At 38.9% G+C, this 23,179-nt stretch overlaps 1 protein-coding gene across 5 annotated transcripts in view; it reads right to left on the bottom strand.

The window, feature by feature from the left end:
- cadm4 (cell adhesion molecule 4) overlaps positions 1-23,179 on the bottom strand; it is a 232,848-nt gene that overhangs the window by 18,610 nt on the left and 191,059 nt on the right. For all 5 annotated transcript variants that reach the window (XM_008431153.3, XM_008431150.3, XM_008431154.3 and 2 more), the window contains exons 3-6: positions 21,406-21,693; positions 13,699-13,860; positions 10,971-11,061; positions 3,461-3,633 (exon numbers count right to left, since the gene is read on the bottom strand). In XM_008431153.3, coding sequence (XP_008429375.2) covers positions 3,461-3,633; positions 10,971-11,061; positions 13,699-13,860; positions 21,406-21,693 — 714 coding nt within the window. The remainder of the gene's footprint in view (positions 1-3,460; positions 3,634-10,970; positions 11,062-13,698; positions 13,861-21,405; positions 21,694-23,179) is intronic.

Below are 23,179 nucleotides of genomic sequence, written 5' to 3' on the forward strand. Positions count from 1 at the left end.
AAAAAAAGCCAGAATAGCAAAAATCTTTAAATTGAATACTATTTCATCATACACTAATAGGATAGACCACAGAGACAAGAAGACAAAATCTTGAAAGACAAGAAATCAGAAGAAAATGTTTCCCCAGATACATTTGTAGACGTCAAAGACTTAAATATCCAAGCCCCTAAGAAGCGCATAGAGAAAGAAAAACAAGAAGCTAGTGGGTGGGGATATCACTTTTATCTTGCCACTGCTGCCACCCTAAAAAACTGTCATTATTAGTGTCACTGAAAGCGTGTACAATGGCATACAGGGCATCGGCGTATGAGAGAAAAGTGGTGTTAGTGTTACGGGTGTTGAGGGGTTGCTAACTAAAAGCAGCTCAAAATTGTTCCATAATACATCTCTGTTCTCTACATTCACCCTTTCTGCTTCTGATCTCCAAATCAGGTGCTAAGCGCAATGACAGGAGTCTCCACCAGGGGCTGGGGAGCTTGGATCAAAAAGTAGCAAGCCCTGCTGAGTGACAGTAACGTTGGTGTAATTAGGCCAACTCAAAACCAAGCCAGAAACCGGCCACTAATGATGAGCTCACTCTGCAGTTTATCCTCATTGCTGTCCTCACATAAACAAAATCCTGTGTTGTCCTTACACCACTGAAAGTTTAGTCAGTCGTTTCGCGCGGCACTGACACATTACCATTCATCAAAACCTCGCTATTTCAGATGCAACTCAAGCTCCGACAGAAAGTTGGCCAATTTGTCGCAACTGCTGACAAACAGAGGTGTGAGATTTTCCTGAGGTCTGTGTTATCATTTCCACTGAGCCATGATGCCATGCAACCAAACTGGGTTAGCTATCAATGAAGCTAGAAAATACCATCAAATTATAAAGTCAGAAAGCCTACACATCTTGAAAGTATGAAACAATTTAAAATCAGGCTTTTTTCATTTTTTTGCAGCTAGTTAAGTAATTTTAAAATTCATTCTTCACATAAGACATTTTTGAATCACAACTTTTAAAACCAAAAACATGCTGTCGTATGTGGATGATGACAGTATTTGAGACTACCATTGCCTTTGACTGTCTACAGAGAAGCGATAGTTTATTTGATTAAAAAAAGACACAATTTTATCAGGAATATGTTAAAATTCCTGAGTGGATGTGCGGCTGTTTATTATCCACACAGCTACAAAGATCATCTATGCAGGAATTGTAGGTGAACTCAGTGGAAGAAGAGATTTTTATGCACCAGCCCAACACTCTCTCTCTGTGGGAAACACTTTTTGTTCCAGGATTATAAAACAATCAGATTTTGCATTTAAAACATAGGACAACCAAAGGAACAATACCCATCTCATACACAAGTGGTGACAGATGCCTTGAGCAAACGTAAACAGTCAGCCTGCTGAGATGCCCGCAAGTCTTGCAAGAAGTTTATCATGTAACATAATTGGTTCTTCTGAAGCATTTTCATAGGTTTTACTTTTCATGAGTCCACTGTCTGCAAAAAAAACAAAACAAAACAAACAAAAAAAACAACAACTATGATAATAGGAAAGAATCCAGTCAACAACCTTACTCTCTAAATATTATTTCTGGATGTTCTCCCACATCCCACATCACAGCTTCCTCTGTGATTTTATTTTTCTGAGTGTCTGAGCCAAATGAAGGAGAGATTGCAGCTGGTGTGATTTTAACTTCCCTCCCATCAACCACATGTGCAGCATAACTTAAAACATATTTTTCACCTTGCATATATACATATTTACAAGAAAGAGAAAATTACTTACTTTTTCATATATTGATATTTTACATGTCTTAAACGAAGGCAGAGCCGAAGCAAAGACTAAGTCCTTGTTTGTGTGAACAAACTTGGTAAATAAAGCTGATTTATTCTGAAATGACATTTGACCAAATGACATGTGGCAAGAGAAGCCACTGCTGTCAGACTGATGAAGTCTCAGTAATGTAATGCAGTAAATATTCTCAAGGTAAATATGATTATAAGTAGAAAAGTGAGACCTGCACAACCTTGGCATGGCTTTCTGACATACTTATGTATTGAGAAATGAGAGCGCGATGGATCTGAGTGACAGTGGAACATTTTTAGTCTGAATCAGAGCAGAATTTCAGAGTTTGCTCCCTGAATTTCAGTGTTTGATCTTTTGGATATAGGTGGTCATTTTTTACTGCGTCAAATTACAGACAGAGCGAAGGCATTTAGGGTGTCATTTTGTTGGGTCTACATCCTTCTGCACTACGACAGCATTTCTTCTTACTTGTTCTTTCTCACAGGATAAATCACTTTACAAACATTTTTGATCCTTTCTCAGTTTCTTTTTATTCACATATTTCTCCATTTCAACAATGGAAATTAAATTTGCGATATATAAGTCTTTGCCAAATGGAAGACTTATAAAAATATCAGATATGTTCTGGAAGAATATAGTCACTATCATTTTATTTAAGTGAAACACCTAAACAACAACAACAACAAAAAGCTCCTTGACTAACTGTAGCTCCTCTCCAATACGTCTGCTTATGCAAAAAAAAGCATTGATCTGAATTTAAACACAACAGATGCTTAGCTGTTGCTTTTCTGCCAAATTTAATCATGTAAACATGTAAAAAAAAACAAAAAAAACTGAACTCTGTTGTCTGTTTCCAGTGTGTCAGTGAGTTTTGAAAAAAACACACATCTTCCATCTGGTGCACAAGGTCTGGAGCCTATCCCAGACTTGTGTTGGACCAATGGCAGGTTACAAGGTTACCAGTCCATTATGGTGCCAACACAAAAACACACTCAATCACATACAACCAGACTTGCAGTCAAATTATAGACACAAGTACATCTACCATTCACTTTTTTCTTGCTCTGGAGGAGGAAAACAGGGCACTCAAGGACTGCTCTATCCAGGTACTTTAAGGATAAGCAAACTTTATACAAAAAATGGAAGGATTAGTCCAAAACCTTTACTGGTAAGAAAAAAATAAATAAAAAATCAGCCGTCTTCAATTATTGCACTCAAGAGATTTCAGTTCTTCAAAATTCCCTGAGGAGAAAATTGAGTCCCAGCGGAGATAATAAACCAGCAACCCACAAAGAATACACTAAACAATATGTTTCTAAGCTTTCTTGTTGAGGCAGCCTGAACATCATGTGGACTCAGTTGCACAGGATATTTAGCAAAGAAGATCTGCTATGACCAGAGCAAAAATAAAATATAATTCATAAAATAAAACAGCCTAAAGACAAATAAAATGCATCAAGATTTAAAGTGTCTGTTTCTCTGTGCAATAACAACCAAATTCTGAAGACGCCTGAAAGAAGAAATGATCAATAAAAACTCAATAGAACAATCTCAAACAAACAACAATATAACAAAGAACATAAAATGACTAAGAACACTTAACAACTTAAAGGTGGGATGGAAAGAAAAAAAAAATCAATGGAACAAATTGTTGACATACTCACCGTACACCAACAGGGTGTAATGATCAGCTGCACGACCGTAGTTGTTCTGGGCTTGGCACAAATATGTCCCGTTGTGTGATTGGCTGAGACGGGAAATCTGAAGAGTAGGCCCAGAAATCTCTGCTCTCTCAGGCAAAGTGTCATTTATCTTGGACCACAGGATGTCTCTTGGCCTAGGAAGAAAGATTGAGTGAGAATATTAAAAATGATGCTGAATTCAGGATGTGCTCATTATGATTTGAGAAAATCACTCAGCTAACTTTGATATCTACATGTTGAACTTGATCTTTAGACAAAAATCACAAATTTTCCATGTAAAAAAAAAAAAAAGTTAAACTTCACTATTTACATTAAAGTGACCAGCATTGGGCTGGAAATACAACTTAGTTATGAATATATTTTCTTAATTTCAATCCCCTTTCAGGCTTGACAAATTAGTTCGTCATCTAATTGGAAGATCAAGTAGAGGGTAGAGAGGATTTACATCACATTTTTACATGCTTTAGATCAGAGGTTCCCAAACTGTGGGGCGCGCCCCCTAGAGTGGGGGCGCCGTGCCATTGCAGGGGGGCACAGGAAGCTGTCTGGATGGAAACAAACAAAAAAACCATGAACGCTGTATGCGCTGGGTTTTTACCTTAGAATGGCCAACTCTCTGTTATTCCTCTGTCAATTTGATACAGTAGGGGCTTCCACACTTCCCATATCTGTGTCCTCTGTCACTTTTACCAGCAGTTAAAACTGTTTAATCCGTTGTTAACATGTGGTAACCTGTTTTTTCGAGCCGCCTTTAAACGCAACATGAGCGCTACGACGCTCGCGCTGGGTTTACACCTGTGCGGCAGTGAAGGAGACCTGCTGCTGCTGTGCAGAGCTACGCAGGTTTGTTAGAATCATGGCAGCAAACCATCCATCCCATCCATCAATCCATTTTCTTACACCCTTGTCCCTCAGTGGGGTAGGGAGGGGTGGCAGCAAACCAGCAAAACGCAAAGAACTTTTCTAAATAGAAAAGTTTGGAAACCATGGGGGGGTTCCGGGTGGTCGCAGGCGCAGGAGAAAAAGTTTGGGAACCACTGATTTAGATACTGGAGTTAAATGTGCAACAGGAAAAATCCTTCCACTTCATCCACACATGCATGCTTTTCAGTTTAACTGTAAACTGAAACCAACAAGACTGACTGTGAGATCAGGAACTGAAAACTTTTTTTTAGTTCAGTTCATATCTCCAATATGAAGGTGATGGAAAGGTATCTTTAATTCCCTTTTCTATTTTGTAATGTCACATTGACCAAACTAATGATATAATGACCGGGCAGTGCATACTGCACAAGAGCATAGAAATTAGTTATTTTACTTGCGGCTGCAATAGAAAGAACAAAGTTCTTGCTGGCAAGGACATTTCATACTTCACAGGAACTAAAGCGCAGACCTCGCTGGCAGTATTCATAGGTGTCTCCCACTGCAGAATATTCATGTCACATTTCTGGGATACCACAAAAGAAAAAAGAAAAAGTTTTGCCCAGAATATGCATCAAGAACAAGAGCTGGTCGAGCTCCCAAACTGTGAACAAAAAGACAAACATGTCCTTTTGTTCTTGTAGCAATTGGGAACTAATTTCTTTTCCTGCAGAGTTCAGTCATATTCAGTAAATCAGAATGCATTCTGATGAGGGTCGCTTGTCAGAATAAAAGTGCCTTTTGAAAGCAACATTAAAGCACATATTAAACAATTTTGCATTAAAATTCTTAGTGGGCTGATGTAATACTCTAACCTTAAATGTTATGTTTTCATTTGCTGAAAGTAGAAAATTATACTTCCAGTTAAAAAAAATAAAAAATAAAGGATTGAAACATGTTTCTGAAATAAATGAACTTTTCAATAATAAGTAAAGTTATTGTCAACTTTACTATGTTGATTTACTACCTGAATGCTAATGCATGCACCAAGCATGCTAGCGCAAGTGTTAACTTGTTTTGTTGTCTGAAGGGCCATAAATTCCCACTAACTCCTTACATGCCATCTCTAATGTCCATATCTGGATCTTCAGGTTGAGCATACTAACACAGAGATTATGGTAGCTTGTTTTTGTTGATATTCAGTTAGTTTGAACATGCCAAAGCACAATAATTCTCCAGAAACATAACTTTAGCTGTTGAAGTGTGGCATAAATGGCTCATTTCTTCACCAGAGAATTTCAGAGTATATAAAGGGTTAGAAAAATGTGTACAGAAAACAAACAAAACCATTTAAGTCACAGTTCAACCTAGTGATTGTTTCTGAATTATTTGCACAAATGCTTTAACTCTAAAACACGTATCTGGTATGAAATATTTAACAGCATCTTTCTGATAATGTTCATAATTTTAAATAAATGAAGGTTATGATATAGTTACATCTTCAGTCCATGCATTAAATACTGTATGTTGGTGCATTTGTTTCACATTGTTATATGTTGACGTGTTAAAAAGAGATTTGATTCCATTTGTAATATTATTCAAGCCAAGCACAGACAAATTATTGAATCAATAAAAGATTTGGACTGAGAAGTATTTGCATTCAAAATGCAAAGCTAGTTTATGACACAAACCAATATATTTTGCATAAATTGTAAATTAGTAAATGGGTGAATATTTTAAACACAACAATAATTTAAACAAAGCTCAGCAGAGTTTAGGTGTTGGTATTGCGGAGAAAAAAATAGAAAGTCAAGTTAAAAGAATGGACTGCAGCACAAACAGGCAGGGGTGCTATAAAAAGAAAGGTGGCAAAGAAGGGTAAAGTGGCCCAGAGGGCGAGGGTGAGCGAGATGAGAAGACAGAATAGAGGGGGTTTTAAAGAAGAAGCCAATGGTAACAGGGGGCCGGATCCTGAAAGATAATGAGGAGGTAGATGGTCAGAGAGCAGCAACGGTGTGAAACGGGTAGCAGGAGGGAGAGAGTGGCAGATGAGAGAGAAAAAGGGTGTCAGGTGTGCAAGGTGGAAAAAAAAAGACAAAAGCAGGAGGAAAGACTGTAATATTACCGAGGGAAAAAAGAGAGGGGAGATGATATGGAGGAAAATGAAGGACAGGAACAGGCAGACAAAATGATTTGGTCATGAAAGACAGGCAGGCAGAGCAGACAGGAGGTGTGAGGATTACAGAGACATCCGGGTGAAGAAATCTCTGTGAGTACAGCGTGTGTTTCTGGCTGGGTGTCATGGCTCACGCAACTTTGGACAGATTACAATCCTGACTCAACTGGGTTCTAATCCTTCAGGAAGCCTAATTAAACCTCCTTCTTGCTCAGTCCCTCACATGCAAGCCCTCTCTCGTACTAAATATGCAATACAGAATCTTATTCTCAGCTTCAAACTCATAAGCACACACTCATACCCCTGGCCTCTGTAATCCCTTTTAAAGCTAATTCACAAATAAGGAGGTAAGCGAGAAAAGTGACACGGCGGCATCCCCGTCTTAATGCCAGACACACTAACTGTAACCTTTCACCAAAATGTAGTGGCATTTAATTGGTCCTTATTGCCTAACAAGCGGTTAACAAACTTGGAGAAGAACACATGTGGGTGGCCTTGGTGCGGTGTTTGTGTGTAAAGCATGAGATCGAGGTCAGAGTGCAGAGCCGCCTAAAGTCCCACCCAGTGATCTCCAAAACACACGCTAACACACATCTATACATACACACAGTGCTCCCAATCAGCCTCTACAAAGCTTCAGAGAGGATAGGGCCAACACGGTTTTCACCCAGTCTTCTCAGTTGGATTTCACTAAAGACATCACACAAAAACATGAACACACACATACACACACACACGCGTTCACTCTTTGGCTGCACGGAGCTTTACTGGGGGAGCTTTAGTGGACCTGATGCCCACAGACAGACGGACCATCTAGGAGCAGGCTTAACGGCTTAGGGCCCAATATCATTCTGTAGAGTGCACAGAGTCCATGGACCCTCTAGGGGAGAAAAAAAATAAAGGTTTGTTTCAAAGTTGGCTTTGAAAAGTGTTAACGACTGATCAGATTTTGTGCATGTTTTACACATCCAAGTCACGCACCCTCACTAATAAATTCTTAATTATAGTAAGAGTTTGGAGCAACCTCTTAAATTCCCATTGTCCTTCACGCTACAAAATTGAACTCAAACCAAAGAAGCTTCTTCTGAATACAAAGAGGATAATTTGATGACAGCTTTAGTTTTCTTTGCTGTTTACCAAGGCACTTTATCATATTGATCATGCTAATAAATGACAGTTTGAACAGTTTTAGCTTTGCTTTGGAAGATTTAATCAAACTTCACTGTAACAATCCTTGTCTACTTAGTTCTGTGAAAGAAGTAACCTCAGAAGTATTCAGTTTTCATTTCAAACGTCAGCTTAAATAAAGAGCAAAGAAGTCCTGCATTAATAGTTAACCAGTAATTTGAGATCGGAGGAACCTGACAATTATTAAATTATCACAGGAATTGGGTAGCACAATGGCGCAGTTGGTAGAGCTGTTGCCTTGCAGCAAGAAGGTTCTGGGTACGATTCCCAGCCTGGGGTCTTTCTGCATGGAGTTTGCATGTTCTCCCTGTGCATGGTGGGTTTTCTCCGGGTACTCCGGTTTCCTCCCACAGTCCAAAAACATGACTGTCAGGTTAATTGGCCTCTCCAAATTGCCCCTAGGTGTGAGTGTGTGTGTGCATGGTTGTGTGTCCTGTGTGTCTCTGTGTTGCCCTGCGACAGACTGGCGACCTGTCCAGGGTGTACCCCGCCTCTCGCCCGAAACGTTGGCTGGAGATGGGCACCAGCACCCCTCCCGACCCCACTGAGGGAAAAAGGGTGCAAGAAAATGGATGGATGGATGGATTGGGTAGAATATTTTTTATCCTGGTGTAATATTTTATAAGCAGCCCGGAATCTATTAAAGTTACTCAGAGGGACGTAAGAAGGACAGCTTCTACCTGTAAAATCTGTACCAATGGGTGATAGAGCACATATGTGGCTGCTGTAACTCAAGTGAAAGTAATCGTTATTATGAAATCAGAAAGTTGTGGGTTCAATTCCAGCTTCCCCTGCCTCATGACGGCGTGCCGCCGAGCAAAGCACTTAGCCCCAAAGTTGGCAACTACTCTACATAACGTGGATATGGTTAGAGCAGTTTAGGGAGTGATAATCATTGCATAGAAGCACATTAAGTGCTTGGTTTTACTAGAAAATGATACATAATTCAGTAACAACCTATGTACAATTTCGGTGAATACCAAGCAAACGTTTAGCATAACATACAAAATCTGCTAATACTTGTTTTAACAATATAAACAGAGGATTTTGAAAACTTTTTACACAAATCTAGAAAAAAAACTCCCCAAGACTAACTAATTAAGGTAAAAGATAGGATAACATTTAAGGAAACCCAGCGAGAAGCAAACCGCATGACATTGAGAGCAAAGGATGATCTGAAGAGAAGTGAATAAAACTGGAGGGCAAATATACTGGAGAGGTGATTACTGGTTAAAAAAAAGAACAAACGAAAAATAATAAAAACAGGCCAGTGATTACTGATGTGTAGCAGCTGTGAGGGAGGAGGAAGCTTCAGGCAACTGAGGGAAACAAATGAGAGGGAATAGCGAGTTCATAGATCTGTAAAAATTAAAGTAATAGCTAAACAAACAAAAGAAGCATAAAACCCCCCAAAACAAAGACTAAAGCACAAAAGAGAATCATAAAAACAATGACTGATCAAAGCACAACAAAACACAATAATCTATAAAAAAAATTACAAAACAGCACAATATAAATCCTTAAGTTTATGATGCTTTTGTGACCAAAATATCAGACAGAAAGAAAATAAAGCAGAATAAAGAAACCTTTACAGCATTAAAGTGAACAGATTTAGTCAATTTTTACTTCCACTGTGTGTATTTTGGACTGTTTCTTCACCCAAAAATAGTTCAAATAGTCCTTTTTCAGTGTGTGTTTCACGTAGGAAGATCAGTGGCAGGACACAACCTCCCAACTCTATTTCCCCTGGGAAAAAATAATTAGCTCCAGTATGAAAAACTGTCTAATGCAAGTTTAAGTAACACAGAGCTCCCGTGACATTATTCAGGTCTAAACCGTTTTTAAAAAAAATTGCACTTCAAAAATATTAAACTATCTCTCTATTAAAAGAGAAATGAATTGCTAAGACATAGTTAAGACATTTTAACATGTGTGCTGTTAAGAGAAAAAAAGCATATAGAGGTAAACTATCTCTGTTGTTTATAAAAAAACCCATTGCAAACAAGCAATGTTAAGAAATACTCAAGAAGAAAAGCATCTGTACTTAAACCCACCAGCTGACCTGTGAAATTGTCAGGGTCTCAGTATGAAACACCCAGTTTACACAAGATTTGCTTTCTGCTGAATAGCTAAAGTGTATCAGTGATCGCAAACTTTAACCCATGTCTCTCTTTATATCTCAACTGCCTTGTTTTATTGCATCTCGTTTCTCAGCTTTTAGATGCAGACAAATAGTGGTGATGAATGTGAAACACTAAACATTATGTATCTGTAAAACCGTTACGTCTGCCTGAGTTATGGTGTTTTAAGTGGACTTGCCTATATAATATATACAGCATCACGGCGATATAAATAAGAAATATTAAATAAAATGATACATTTGTTATGCTGGACTGCCTGGTATGTGTGTATTTCCTTGGGTGGAAGTGTGAAGCTTTTAAGCTCTCTGCCTGAGCCAGACTGTGTGTGGAAATGTCACAAAAAGCCTAAATAACAGAAAATTGTCCAACTCAGGGTATAAAGTGTATTAACAGCCATTAAGAAGCCCCACGACGCTAGAAACCTGTGAGGTAAGTTTTTAAGGGCAATAATTTTGATGTGCAGGGTTTACCAACCGTGTGGTTGCAAATTCAGTTTTTACTTTCATTATTAAGAATTTTGTAAAGCAGTGTTCTGTGAAAAATGATGTGCAGTCAATATGTTGTGGTTTATGGCTTTTGCACAACTGATCCAAACTATCCCTTTAAGAAAACTGGCACAAGCGGCTTTGAATGTCCATGGATGGACAGACAGACAACTAAAAGAGGTAATAGAGGTAAACTTCTCAGCAATATTAAAGCTGTTTACCCCTGTGTTGGTTTCTCTGCAGCTGTCTGCTGAATTGTGGTAGAATAGAATTGAAATACCGTATCTTAGCAGGTAAAACTTCACTGCGCAAAGGGGTTTTTATCCAGCCTTTTGCATGCTGTTAGTTTTTTATGCGCCGATACTGTCCCTTCCAACCTTCCCTGTGTTCTCCTCAAAGCATCTTTCGCAAACATGTTCCAATAAATCTTTTTGCACAGGTTGCCCTTTGTAAAAGTAACCATCTCATGTGATTTAGGAGGTGAAGTGAAGGATATCTGTGTTTTGTCTTAGAAATTTAAAGAATTTTCTGAAGTAAATGTTGCAAAGTGTAAATCAAAGCAAATATCCTCAGAAACATACTTCTAGAAAACGACTTTCAATGCAAACAGAGACACTTACAAAGGATTCCCAGTGATAGAGCAGGTGAGGCTGAGCGAGTCGCCCTCACGCAAAATCCCTGTAGGAGAAACAATCCGGACTGTGGGGGCAACTGTAGAGAAACAGAAAAAGTGAGAGTGTGTCACCATGGAGGCGCGATAGCAAAATCTATACAAAACAGACCTTAATACAGCAACAGTTCAGGTGGAACAAAAAAGGAATAACAAAAGACAAAGGAAAATAGGGAGAGACGAGAACAAAAATGAGGACCAAGGGAAAAGTGATAAAGTGGCAGGAAGAAGAATCTTTAACATCTGTTTCCTAGGCAACGAGCCCACAATCCTACGGTTTGTGACACCTGTTATCATAAGCAGTCCACCGCTCCACCAGCTGCTGTACCGCGTTTACTTCAATAACACAGCAACAGGAAGCCAAATCCACACAGACGAAGTGGCCATTACTACCAGCTCTGTGACTGGAGAAGCCACCGGCATGCAGAATGTGGAGCCTGATAAATATTAATCATTCGGATCCATCAACAAACAGCTATATACATGTGGCAAATTAACTGTTCTCAAAGGCTGATGCAGATACTAGCTGAGTGTGAATCATATTGCCGAAAGTAAATATTTATGCATGCCTGTGGAATGTTTGACTTTGCAAAATTATGGACATATTGCTGGATAAGAGTCCCACTGAACTGCAAGGCATGCTGATATGAGGAGAAAACAAACGATGCAACAGAATATTGCTCTGGTAGCATTCGATCAGCAAATTGAGGTGAAATGTGCTAATGTTTATTCTCTTGGTTTAATGTGCACAAAATGTGCAACTGCGGGGAAGCTGTTTGGCGAACAGACAAAAGGAAAATAAGAAAATAAGAATGTAACTAAATTGCGATCGAACTGAACTGAAAGTAACATTATTTTTGTCATTTAAAAAAAAAGAGTGATATTAACAATGTGCATATAATAAATGCTACAAATAGCAGAGAAATGTTCACTGCAGAAATATTAAATATGTGCACTCTCATATTTTCCTTTTACAGAAATGGAAAACTTGTTGCTTTTATCCTGAAGAGCCAAACGTTCTGATGACTTATAAGCACATGTTCATTCCTCAGTTGTCCACTTTTACTACATAGCACATTTTATTGGGAAACCGTGTTCTTAATCTTCATTTTATGCCAAGTAAAACCATTTGAGACGCTTCAAAGTGCATTATAAATTACAAGATAAGGAGTACGGCTCATTTTAGTGACAACATGAGAGATCATGTAAAATTTCAGATCAAACGGAACATAAAGTGCTTTTATACTGCAAACTTGAAAGTGTTCTTATTTGTAATGATGTCAGTATAACAGTGAGAGACTACGATCTTGGCAGCATTTGATGTTTATTTTGTTATGAAACAACTTCAAGTCATAAATATAGACTTCTGTTAGTAAGAATTTTCAGACGATACAGCCACCAAGAAGAGGTTCTTTTGAGCAAATTGTAGATCACAAACCATGAGTGTCTTTGGCTAATAAATCAGACACACAAATATTCGCTTCACCTCTCTCAACTAAAAACAACAAAATTGTAATTCGTAGTTTTCCCCAAAACATTGCTGAAGTCTCTTCTCATTTTCTGCTGTAAACCTAATGTTTTGTTTGGTTTCGTCTCATGTGCCAGATATACAGTACAACCCAACCGAGAAATCATGTCTCTATATTCTCTTGCTTTTCTGAGCAAGTACAAATTTATTGCAAAAAAAAATCTGCTGTTATGATACTTGTGATTAACTGTTAGCTGCTAATAATGCTTAAATTAGCATTTACAGCTTCCTCATTGTGCTAAACTAAAAAAAACTATTTCAGTTTTTAATGAGTCTAGACTGCATTTAATTACCTCTAGTTAAAAATATAAAATGCATATGGCGATCAAATTGAATGGGGCAATTTTACACAAAAAAGGGATTAAAAACCGCATGGGAGCTGTTATTGTATCTATAAAAATACAAAAAATATAGAATTTTTAATCCATTCTTGGCATTAGGGGCAACTTAACATTAGTGAAGCATAAAAACCTCAATAAATGAACAGTTCAATCCTGGACTGGTTTAATTTACACTGATTACAAATTATTTGGAAGAGTCTAAGATTTGCGAAACCTTAATGCTATTTGTGATACAGATTCCTGGTTTTGTATCTTATCTTAGCTCCCTAAGAGAATATCAAAACTGGGGAATTAAAACTACTCTAAGCATTTTAATGCACTTCCTCCTCTAAGACAGCATTAGGTTTTTACTACTTTCTGCAAATAAGCCTGCTGGGATCAATCCATCCCTAAGCAGTCCTAAGATCATTGTACATACTAATCTAGCAGAGTTTTTCATTGCTTCATGTAGATGTTGGTAAGCTCTTAAAACCACAGGCCAGGACCCTGACTTGGCTACGGCTCTATTTCTGCTCAACAGGATCTCTCCCCGTTGCACTTTAACGAGGGCAGGACTCACACTTGGCTGCTCTACATACCTCAGAAAATCGGGCCTAAAATGAATCATTCATTGTTTAAAAAAATGAGTCTAACCATGACAAATTTTTGCAGGGGAAACAATATAATGAATACCATTAAAGTATTAATTTAGGTGACAGCAGCACAGATGGAGTAATGAGCAGTTGTGAAATATTTAGAAGAGAACATTATGCCTTTTCATTTGCTTGTCAGGTTGTAAGAAAGCGCCGCAATAAGGCGAGAGGACTTACAATACACGTCCAGCCGATAATGTCGAACCCTCTTCTGGCCACTCAGCGCAGGGTGGATTGCCTCGCAGTTCAGCGCCGCGCCGTTGTCTTTCCTCTCCACTGGGATGCGGATGGTGCTGGATACGCTGAATGTCTTCCCATTGTCCTGCTGCGACACAACACCTATGGAGAGGAAGAGAGGATAGATGGGGGATGAATGTGGAAGTTAGCAGTCAAAACACAAATTTGTTCTTTCTTTTTACCCCCAGCAGCGAAATCACAGTATTGAAAGGAGAAGGCAGCGGGGAGGAGATTGTTAGCCAGGGGGGGGAGGGGGGGGGGACACAGAAGAAAGTATGCCAACGAAGAGGTAGAAGTTAGTAACAGATGAATGAGTTTTTTAGAGCTTCAACAGGCATCCACAGAGGGGTGGATGAGTGGAAGGCAGAATGAAAAAGGGGCAAGAGAAGAAAAAGCAATTTGCATCTACATTTCATGGCAATTATGAGCAGCAGCACTGTTTGTATTCAGATAGCAAATCAACTAAATGTTTTGTGTGTCTGCAACCAAAAGAAAGGGAGAGGAAAAAAGAGGGAGAGGGAGCAAAGGATAAAAGAGGGAATATGCATAAACCAATTGAGATTTTAACTGAAGCAGACACTGGGTGGGGGAGTGGGACATCACAGTAAAAGTGTGAGACACAAAAAGAAAAGGAGGCAATAGAAATATGATTGATGTGGGTATGTGTGTCTATATGTTTGAAGGAAAGCAGACATGAAAGAGGACGATAAGAGCGGAAGGCGAGATGAGGGGGCCGGGAGGGGAGGCAGAAGGAGGGAGGAGAAAAAGCCGGGGCGAGCTAACGGGACTTGACACGGTCACGTACCAGGAGTTTGTGCTTGTTTAGGCAGAATACAATATTACTTTTATCACACTGAGTTTTCAATTATTGCTGGCAAGCAAACGAAAGTTGGCCTAATCGAAGCCTGGGAGATGGCGGCAGCGAGTTCTGATGAACAGAAATGAGGGCGCGGCAGAAAGATAGCGTCTTAATTAAAGAGTGCCTCCTATATCTGCTGGGGATCTGCTGCTAACCTTTAGTGTCACAGTTCGTTTAGCTCAAGGCCGAAGGATGAAGAAGGTAGGGAGAGAAAACGGGAATAGAGGAACAGAGGGAGGAGAAGACAGAAAGATAAAGCCAGAAAATCAGACAAGAGAAGCAGAGTTCCCATCTGTCTTTATGACTTTTGAGGGCCTTTGCAAACTTTAACTGTGCTAAGACATGTTGCGACTTTGTCAGCAACAGAGTTCAGCAAAAAAAGGGAAAAGTATCAGATTAAAAGAAAGGTCTATGCAGTAAGTGGGAGGACAGATACGATAGTCAGAATGATAAAACAGGTGTATTCTGACAGCAAAGAAGAAGACGGTAGATGAAAGAGAGAAAGAGTGTCACACCACAAAGGGAAATGAGATCATGGCTGACATGAAGTTCTCAGGGCGACAGACTGCTTATTACATCTCCTGTAGCTGTTTAACGCTGATTATTAAACAGTACTAATGGCATGAAAACCCGATGTACCTGAACGAGTTTGTAACTGTAATCAAATTACAAGAACTGAAAAATGTGGCATGTACATGTATTCAGCCAAAGAGTCAATACTGTGTGAAGAAACCTTTTAAGGTGCGACTCTTTGCACATGTTGAGCAGCTGAAGCTTGTTCTGAATATGAATATAGATTTCCAAGATTTGACAAAAAAATGGATTAAATTCGTCTCAGGTTTGGACGTGAACAACATGCTTTGATATTTAGCATTGTTTACAGTGTTCCAGGATCGTCTTGCGTTGCTCTCCTTCGATCCCTCATCATCTCTGAGAAGCTTCCAATGCTGGGTAAACCTGTCTTCACACAGCATGACACTGCCGTCACCATGTTCTACAATGTGGACAGTTTTCTCACTGTGAAAAGGAATCATTTCAACAAAACGCATTTTTTGCCTGCAAGCCAAAAAGATTCATGTTTGTATAACCGGAGAACACCATCCGTTTCAACATGTTTGGTTTGTCCCCTAAATAGATTGTGGCAAAGTTTAAACATGACTTCTCATTGCTTTCTTTCCACAGTGGCTTTCTTCTTTTCAATTCTCCATGCAGACCAGATTTGAGTCACGCATTCTTCCATCCGGTGCGTTCACTGCAGCCTGAAGTGACCCAATTCTGATTTTTTGGCAATTCCGATTTTTTTGCCTGGGCCGTTCACATTGAACGGGCAAACTACCTGAAAGTGTCCCGCATGCGCACTAGAGGGCGCAATAGCGTCAGCATTCTAAGTGTTCTGCCAACCGCCATAAAAAGAAGAAGTGTTCAGTGTTTGCGGTAGTAAACATGGAGGCTAACGGTAGAGCTTAGCTTACATATTTGAAGTTGTTGTCCAGCCGGAGCAGCATATTAACAACTTCCTCCTCATATAGTCAGTCATGGTTGTTGTTTTTCTTCTCTCTTGCGCGTATCAGGACGCAGAATAGTGAGATTTGTTGAGAATCAGTGACGTTCAGTTCGGATGAATGCACCCTGAACATTAGGTCGCATTTCAATCGGATACATATCGGTTAAGGGTCACATTCGTAAAAGAATCCGACCTGTGTTGTTCACACTGCTATGAAAGATCGGATACAGGTCACATTACGTCAAAAAAAAAAAAAAAAATCGGAATTGGGTCACTTCAGACTGCAGTGTGAACGCACCCTCAGGTGGGGATCTCTGCAGCTCCTCTAGAGCAACAATAGACTTTTTAGCTGCTTCTATGATTCATGCTTACCTTGCATGACTTTTCACATTTGGTATAAAGCCAGTATTTCTAGTTATGCTGCTGAATTAAGAGGTGCTCTGTAAGATGTTCAAATTGTGGAATATTGTTATATAACCTATCCCTGCTTTCTCCACAACTTTCTCCCTGACCTGTTTGCAGTGTTCCTTGGTCTTCAAGATGCTGTTTGTTCACTAATGTTCTACACTCACAAAGCTCTGTGGACTTCACAGAACAGCTGAATTTATAATATTAAATAACACACATGGGGACTGTATTTATAAATGATGTAGCCTCTGAAGAATAGTGATTGCACAGGATTAATTAGGGATGTCAGACAAAATGGAGCTGGATACATATGAATGCCACTTAATTTGTGGATTTATAATTTGCTTTTTGAAACTAATTGTTCATACACGTCACAATTCTTTCTTAATTTGTGTTTTTGCATTACATAAATTCCCAATAAAATATTAGCTTGTGGTTGCGACTTGAAAAAAATTCAAGTTGTTTGAATACTTTTGTAAGGATCCGCAAGTTAATATTTTTGTATTTGTGGACCAATAAGTGCTGCAAACCACTACAAGATTTATCAGGATACACAAATAAACCTCTATTCCACCATTTTTTGCACTCCTCCCTGCTTTTTTGAGTTAGGGTAGGTTTGATTTACCATCCAGAGATGCACAATGTTACAGTCAGTAGTGCTACAGTTGCTAAGGGGCCTAAACTCTTATAAAAAAACCCATTTCAGACAGCTTAAAAAGTCTGTTTCACAATCATTTTGTCTTTGTTTTATTGAAACAGTAAATTACTGTTTCAGTGCAGAGCTGCTTACAGTGCTACTCTTCACTTCGTGCACATTAGAGTGTGTGTAATTATACACGTCAGAAGCCTCTGCTCCTAATTTAAATAATTAATGACCGTTCATGACAGGAAGCCTCATTAAAACACACAGTATAGTTATAATAAAATTAATAAAAAATTTAACAGTCCAACACATCCAACAGTAAATCACAGCTTTTTTTTTCTCACCAATATTTTAGGAAAAAAAAGAAAGAAGAGGATTTCCTGTGATACAGTGATATTCTGTGTTTTTTTAAATTTTTTTTATGAAAATGGTCAGGAAGTACCATGTGCCTCATAAAGAAGATATGTACTTTTTCAGCTTGGTTTTATTTATACAATAGGGTTGATAACAGTGTAATGAAAAGCATAGACCTTGATCATTATCCAGTTGTGGAGAAGTATACACAAAGATACCAGAACAAGGAAAATTATTTGATATGTAAACGTTAGTTTGACATTAATTAGTAAAAAGAGACTGAAAGCGTTTCAGTAAGGAAAAAAGATTATTATTTAGACATGAAACACTGGTATGTAGTGAGTAACTGTGAGCAGCAACACTTTTAATTCCAAAACAAATCAGATTTTAAAATATATATTAATTAGGTAGCATTACTTAATTGGGTGCCCTGCGCCAGACTGGCGACCTGTCCAGGATGTACTCCGCCTCTCGCCCGGAACGTTAGCTGGAGATAGGCACCAGCAACCCTCCCGACCCCACTAAGGGACAAGGGTGTAAAGAAAATGGATGGATGGATGGATGGATACTTAATTGGGTTCTAAGAGAGAAATCTGAACTAACCCATTCAGTACCAAAGGTTCCCAAAAACCAGTATGTATTTTGCTTAAAAAGCATAACTGGCGCATCTCTCCTGTGCTGTAAGCCTTCAAGAGAGCTATAGTAGCATGGTCATAAGCAGGTTAGTGAATAAACCAAGAATTTAAGGAATTTTACATTCCGTCTAGCATTAGACACATAAGCCGAGTTAACGACAGAGACTCTTTCTCCTGGCTGAATAGGCTCAAGGTTTAAGGAAGACAGATCTCAGATATGTTATTGTGTCAAGCACCCCTTTAATAGAAAGAAATAGAAAGAACGAGAGAAACTGACATAGATCAAGGTAACGGTCTAATAAAATGCTCTTGGATTTATCAGAAGCAAAGGACGAAAGGTTAGAGGGTTATAAATGAAGCCGTCTGCCTTTCAGAGTCTGAGATAGAGAGAGGAAGAGAGGGAGCTAGAAATCTAAAATAAGAGTGATCTGAGCCTTTGTGTATTAGTGAGCTTGTCAGATTATGAGCAAATGAGATCAACTTTTTATGTATTATTCCAGTCTGTTTATGTTTATGCATTCAGTAGACACTTTTATCCAAAGCAACTTACAAAGGAAGGCATGACAGTGCAGTTATTAGCAAAGGTAGCAATAAGCTAATAATTAGAATGAAGACCTTTAGTCAGGTTCTGTCAGAGGTGACAGTGTGGAAACAGAGTCAAGGCAAAGGGGGACAGAGAAATAGCAGTAGGAGGGTTAAGGAAGGATAGGGTCAGTTGGAAGATGCTCTCTAAAGAGATGGGTCTTCAAGAGTTTCTTGTTGATAGACAGGGATGTCCCTGATCTCGTAGGCCTCAGAAGGTCAACCCACCATCTTGGAAAGAGTCTAGATTTCTTGAGTATGATGTAGGAACTGATGGTCCTTTCTGGAGTGACCAAGTTGTGACGCATTTCTTTAAACAAGCTTTGAAGTAGTTGAGAGCCGATCAATTAAGGACTTTGTAGGTTAACAGCAGACATTTGAATTGTTAACTGTAGCCTAAATGTAGCAAGTGGTGGCTAACAAAGGGATGTTGATCTGTGTTCGGAAAGGCTGTTTGAAGACCTGACTTTTTTTTTTAACCTTTATTTTACCAGGTAAGTTGATTGTGAGCAAATACTTATTTTCCTCAGTGACTTTTCTGGAAAACCTGCACAAGTGTCACAGCCCGGGCTGAAAACTTTTGCTTTTTATGCCAATTTCAAGTAAATTTGCAAACTGAATATGGGCCAGGAGTGTTTGGGATCTTTGGATATTTATAGTCAAGAGCGGAGAGCAGGGAAGAGTTATAGCTGTTGAATGTTCAGAACTCTTTTTCAACACTCGACTAACTCAAAATCTGTCTGGTGGTCAAGTGTTGGTTCTTTTTTCTTTTTTTTCCCCACCAACTGTAAAAGCTTTCGAGTTGATTTCGAGTGGGATTGGTATTGTGAAGCTTTTTCTGAGTTTCTGGCAAAAAAAGCTCTTTCTGTAAGTGAAAAAGTCAATGTAGAAAATGCAAAAAAACACAAGAAATCCATCAGAAAAATAGCAAAAATTCAAGTGAGGACGAGTGAGCACAATTTTTGGAACATAAAATAAAAACGCATCAAAAATGCACCTGGTGCATTGGTAAGGTACATCCAGTTCATCTTTCAGTGCATCTTTCCAATACTGAAGGCTAAAAAAGCTTTTATGCATAAAGAAAAATATCTTTCCATGACTACCTTCCAGGGAATGGTTTAAATGTTTGTTCACAAATAAAAAATGGAAAGGTGGGCCATGGATATTAATTGTGCTTCTTTACTCTGACACTAATGGAAAACTATGCCTGTGCATTTCTGCTGCTGAAGTCATTTTCAAAAGAGTTGCAGCTGTAATCTAATCACAATTTGGTGCTACAAAGTATTGATTCAGGAGTACTAAATAGATATACATGCTAGACTTTTTTTTAGATTTCTATCTGTTAAAATCCGCTAACAATTATGGCTAATTTTTCTTTCACACTACTTTGTGGGCCTTAGAGGTAATGATGTGACAAAACGTTGAAAACGTTCATGGGGTAGGAATACTTTTGCGAGCCTAGGGAATAGGCTCATTACCATAATAGTTTTCATTCTGGCCAGAGAAAATTAAGATCAACTGTAACCAAAATAACAGGCAGGAAACAAACAGGGTAGGCTTGAAATATTTATGAACAAAAGCATCCAAAATGAAGGTAGTGTGACAGCTCAGTGTTTACTGATGATGTGATAAAAATAAGAGACTCGCCCATATGAATTTTAAAACGTGCCATAAATATACAGAGAATAGACTATCTTCTCACATCCAGGTAAATTTAAAAAGGTGGATTTGAAGAAGCTTCACAGAACAGATAGCCAGTGACCCAAAACATATTGCAAAAGCAAACCTGAAGATTTTAGTGGTAAAAAAAAAAAGAGGAGTATCCTGCAGTAGCCAGGGTCAATCCCTTAATCTGAACCTCACTGAGGTGCATTTCACTTTCTGAAAGCTTTATTAAAGGCAGAAATACCTGTGGATGCACAAAAGCTGTAGCAAATACTTAAAAATATATAAGAAATAATGCTTTCCTATTTGGTTTCCATGTGGTGCTCCAGCTAGAGACTCCAGGGCTCATCGGCATGTTATGAGTCAACATTTAATATAATTTAAATCAATTCTTTGAGCTTTCTAGTAGACAAAAATGAATATATTTTTGCTTAACACCTCAAAGTGATATAAAATGTTTCACTTTTCGAGAACTGCTTCATCGTACTGTAAATTTGTTTTGATTTTTAAGTGTGAACGTACTCTGGGAATAATAAAAATGTGTGAAAACATTTGCAGATGCTGATGATCTGTTGTCTCTGCATACACTCCTACTAATACGCTACATAGTGGGGTTCCTTAATGAACCGATAATGACTCCCAGAAACAACAGGACTGCAAAATTACTTCATTTCCAATGTAAGGAAATGCTTGATTTCAGTGATTAAAATGGAGGAAATGTTAGGTAAAAGTCTGGCACCTCGACGGCTCAAATCCTCATTTTTCCTCCATTTATCCACCCGTCGTTACCCGCTCTTTTTCCCCTGATTCAGCTCCCTTTCATTCTGTCAAGCCATCAATCACCCATCCATTTATTTCCATTTTATTCTGCACTCAGTCTGTGGTGTAAACCTACCATTCCACTTCACCTGTCTTTTACCATCTCATTAACGTTCACATTCATCTCTCCTAATCATCTACCCATCCATCACTCCACATCTAAGCTGTGTCCTTGTACCTGGTATCTCGCGGCCGTTGCGCATCCAGCGCAGGGTGGTGGCCGGCTTGCTCCTCGGCGACACGCAAGTGAGCTCGGCCTCGCCGCCCTCCACGGCCTCCTGCTTCACCTCCACCGTCGGGGTTTCTGGAGGGACGGAAACGGATAGCGTCGCCACCTGGTGGTGCGTAGCATCCGTGTACAGCTGGCAGAAGTAGCCTCCCTCGTCGGACACGCTGACGTTGGTCAGGGTGATGCGCACCAGCCGTTGCGTGAAGAGCACCATCTGGAAACGGTCGTCCTTCAGAGCTAGAGTAAGGGGGAAATAAAAAGAGAAAACTTGCTGTTGTTGAGGTTGACACAAAAAAAAGGGAGTGAAAATGATTTTTGTGCAAAACTTTTAGACCAGTCCTTTGTGTGTTAAGGAGCCAGACGCTGAAATATTTTAAAGTGGTGACAATCTGTAGCTATTTAATCTTTCCAAATGCCTTTCAGTGTTTCTCTTTGTTCTTAGCTCATTTTCTGTCAAGTCCTTGTGCCATTTGTGAAGTAGTTTTATTGTGTCTCACTCCAAAGTGAACAAACTCCTATTAAAATGCCAGACTTCAGTGATTACAAAAGTAGACATCGAAGTAAACATTTTAAAACCCTGTCCACATTTAGCTACATTTAATTGAAGACAAATCTAATAAAATTAAGGTGAAAAACATTTGTGGGAGGAAATATTTTGTAAAAGAAAAACAGTGCATTAATGATACTGCATAACTGTGCACACACTTAGCCTAATTTTTGAAGCAGCTTTTAATTCAGTTTCGGGAATATTTTTTTGGAGTTCACACCTGTCGTCATTTGTAGTGAATCTGATTAACCTGAATAAAGTTATCTTATTCTAGTTTGATTTTACTGACATTTACTAATTGGCATCCTTCAGCTGAAACCACAATTTGGAGACAGGTTACCAAAGGTTAAAATGATATCATTGGTGAAAGGTATCAGGCAGGAGAAGCATACAAAATAAGTGTGCATTATTTCATACACACCATAGTCCAGCAAAGACACCAATTACTAACAATTTGAGGAACTATGGAACCAAGGAACATTACTAACAGTTCACATTTTTCAGTAACTGAGACAAGGCAGAAACTGGTAAGGAGCTGGACGGATCTCTGGGTCGGACCAGTCGTCTTCTACATGTGACAGCATCCATATGTTAATACAAAGGAATATAGACAAAATAATGTTTTTCATCCAAAATATCCTAAAACCTTGTGTGAGAATGTGTTGTGGTCTGATGAAACCAAACGTCACTTTTTGGTCACAATTACTAAAAAGTAAATTTAACATAAAAACAGCAAATCCCCCAAAGATCACGATACCCAAATGAAACATTGTGGTGGCACCATCATCCTCTGGGGTTACTTTTGCCTCACATGAAACTAGATTTACTGAAAAGGGAAGTGAAATCACTGAAAGTGTGAAATACAAGGCAGTTTTGATACAAAACCTTCAGGTGTCTATAAAGTTGAATGTTACGACATATTTAACTACTTAGCGTCATTATGAGTCCTTGCATAAGGCAAAGTCAGCAAAACAATGGCTGCACCAGCTTAATATCGCTCCCATAATAGTGATATCAAGCTATTGCTAAAGATCATTACGTTAATGACCTTTAATTTGACCTATGAATTAAAGGTCATTGAAAAAATGCCTAACATGGGGAAAAAAAAGCTAGTTGCAGTCCAGTGCGTACGGTCAAAGCTGTAGCTTTTAATGTGCCTCCTATCTGGATGACTGT

The sequence above is a fragment of the Poecilia reticulata genome, chromosome 16, assembly GCF_904066995.2.
Source record: "Poecilia reticulata chromosome 16, P_reticulata-male-v2, whole genome shotgun sequence".
In the NCBI taxonomy this organism is placed as follows: Eukaryota; Metazoa; Chordata; class Actinopteri; order Cyprinodontiformes; family Poeciliidae; genus Poecilia; species Poecilia reticulata.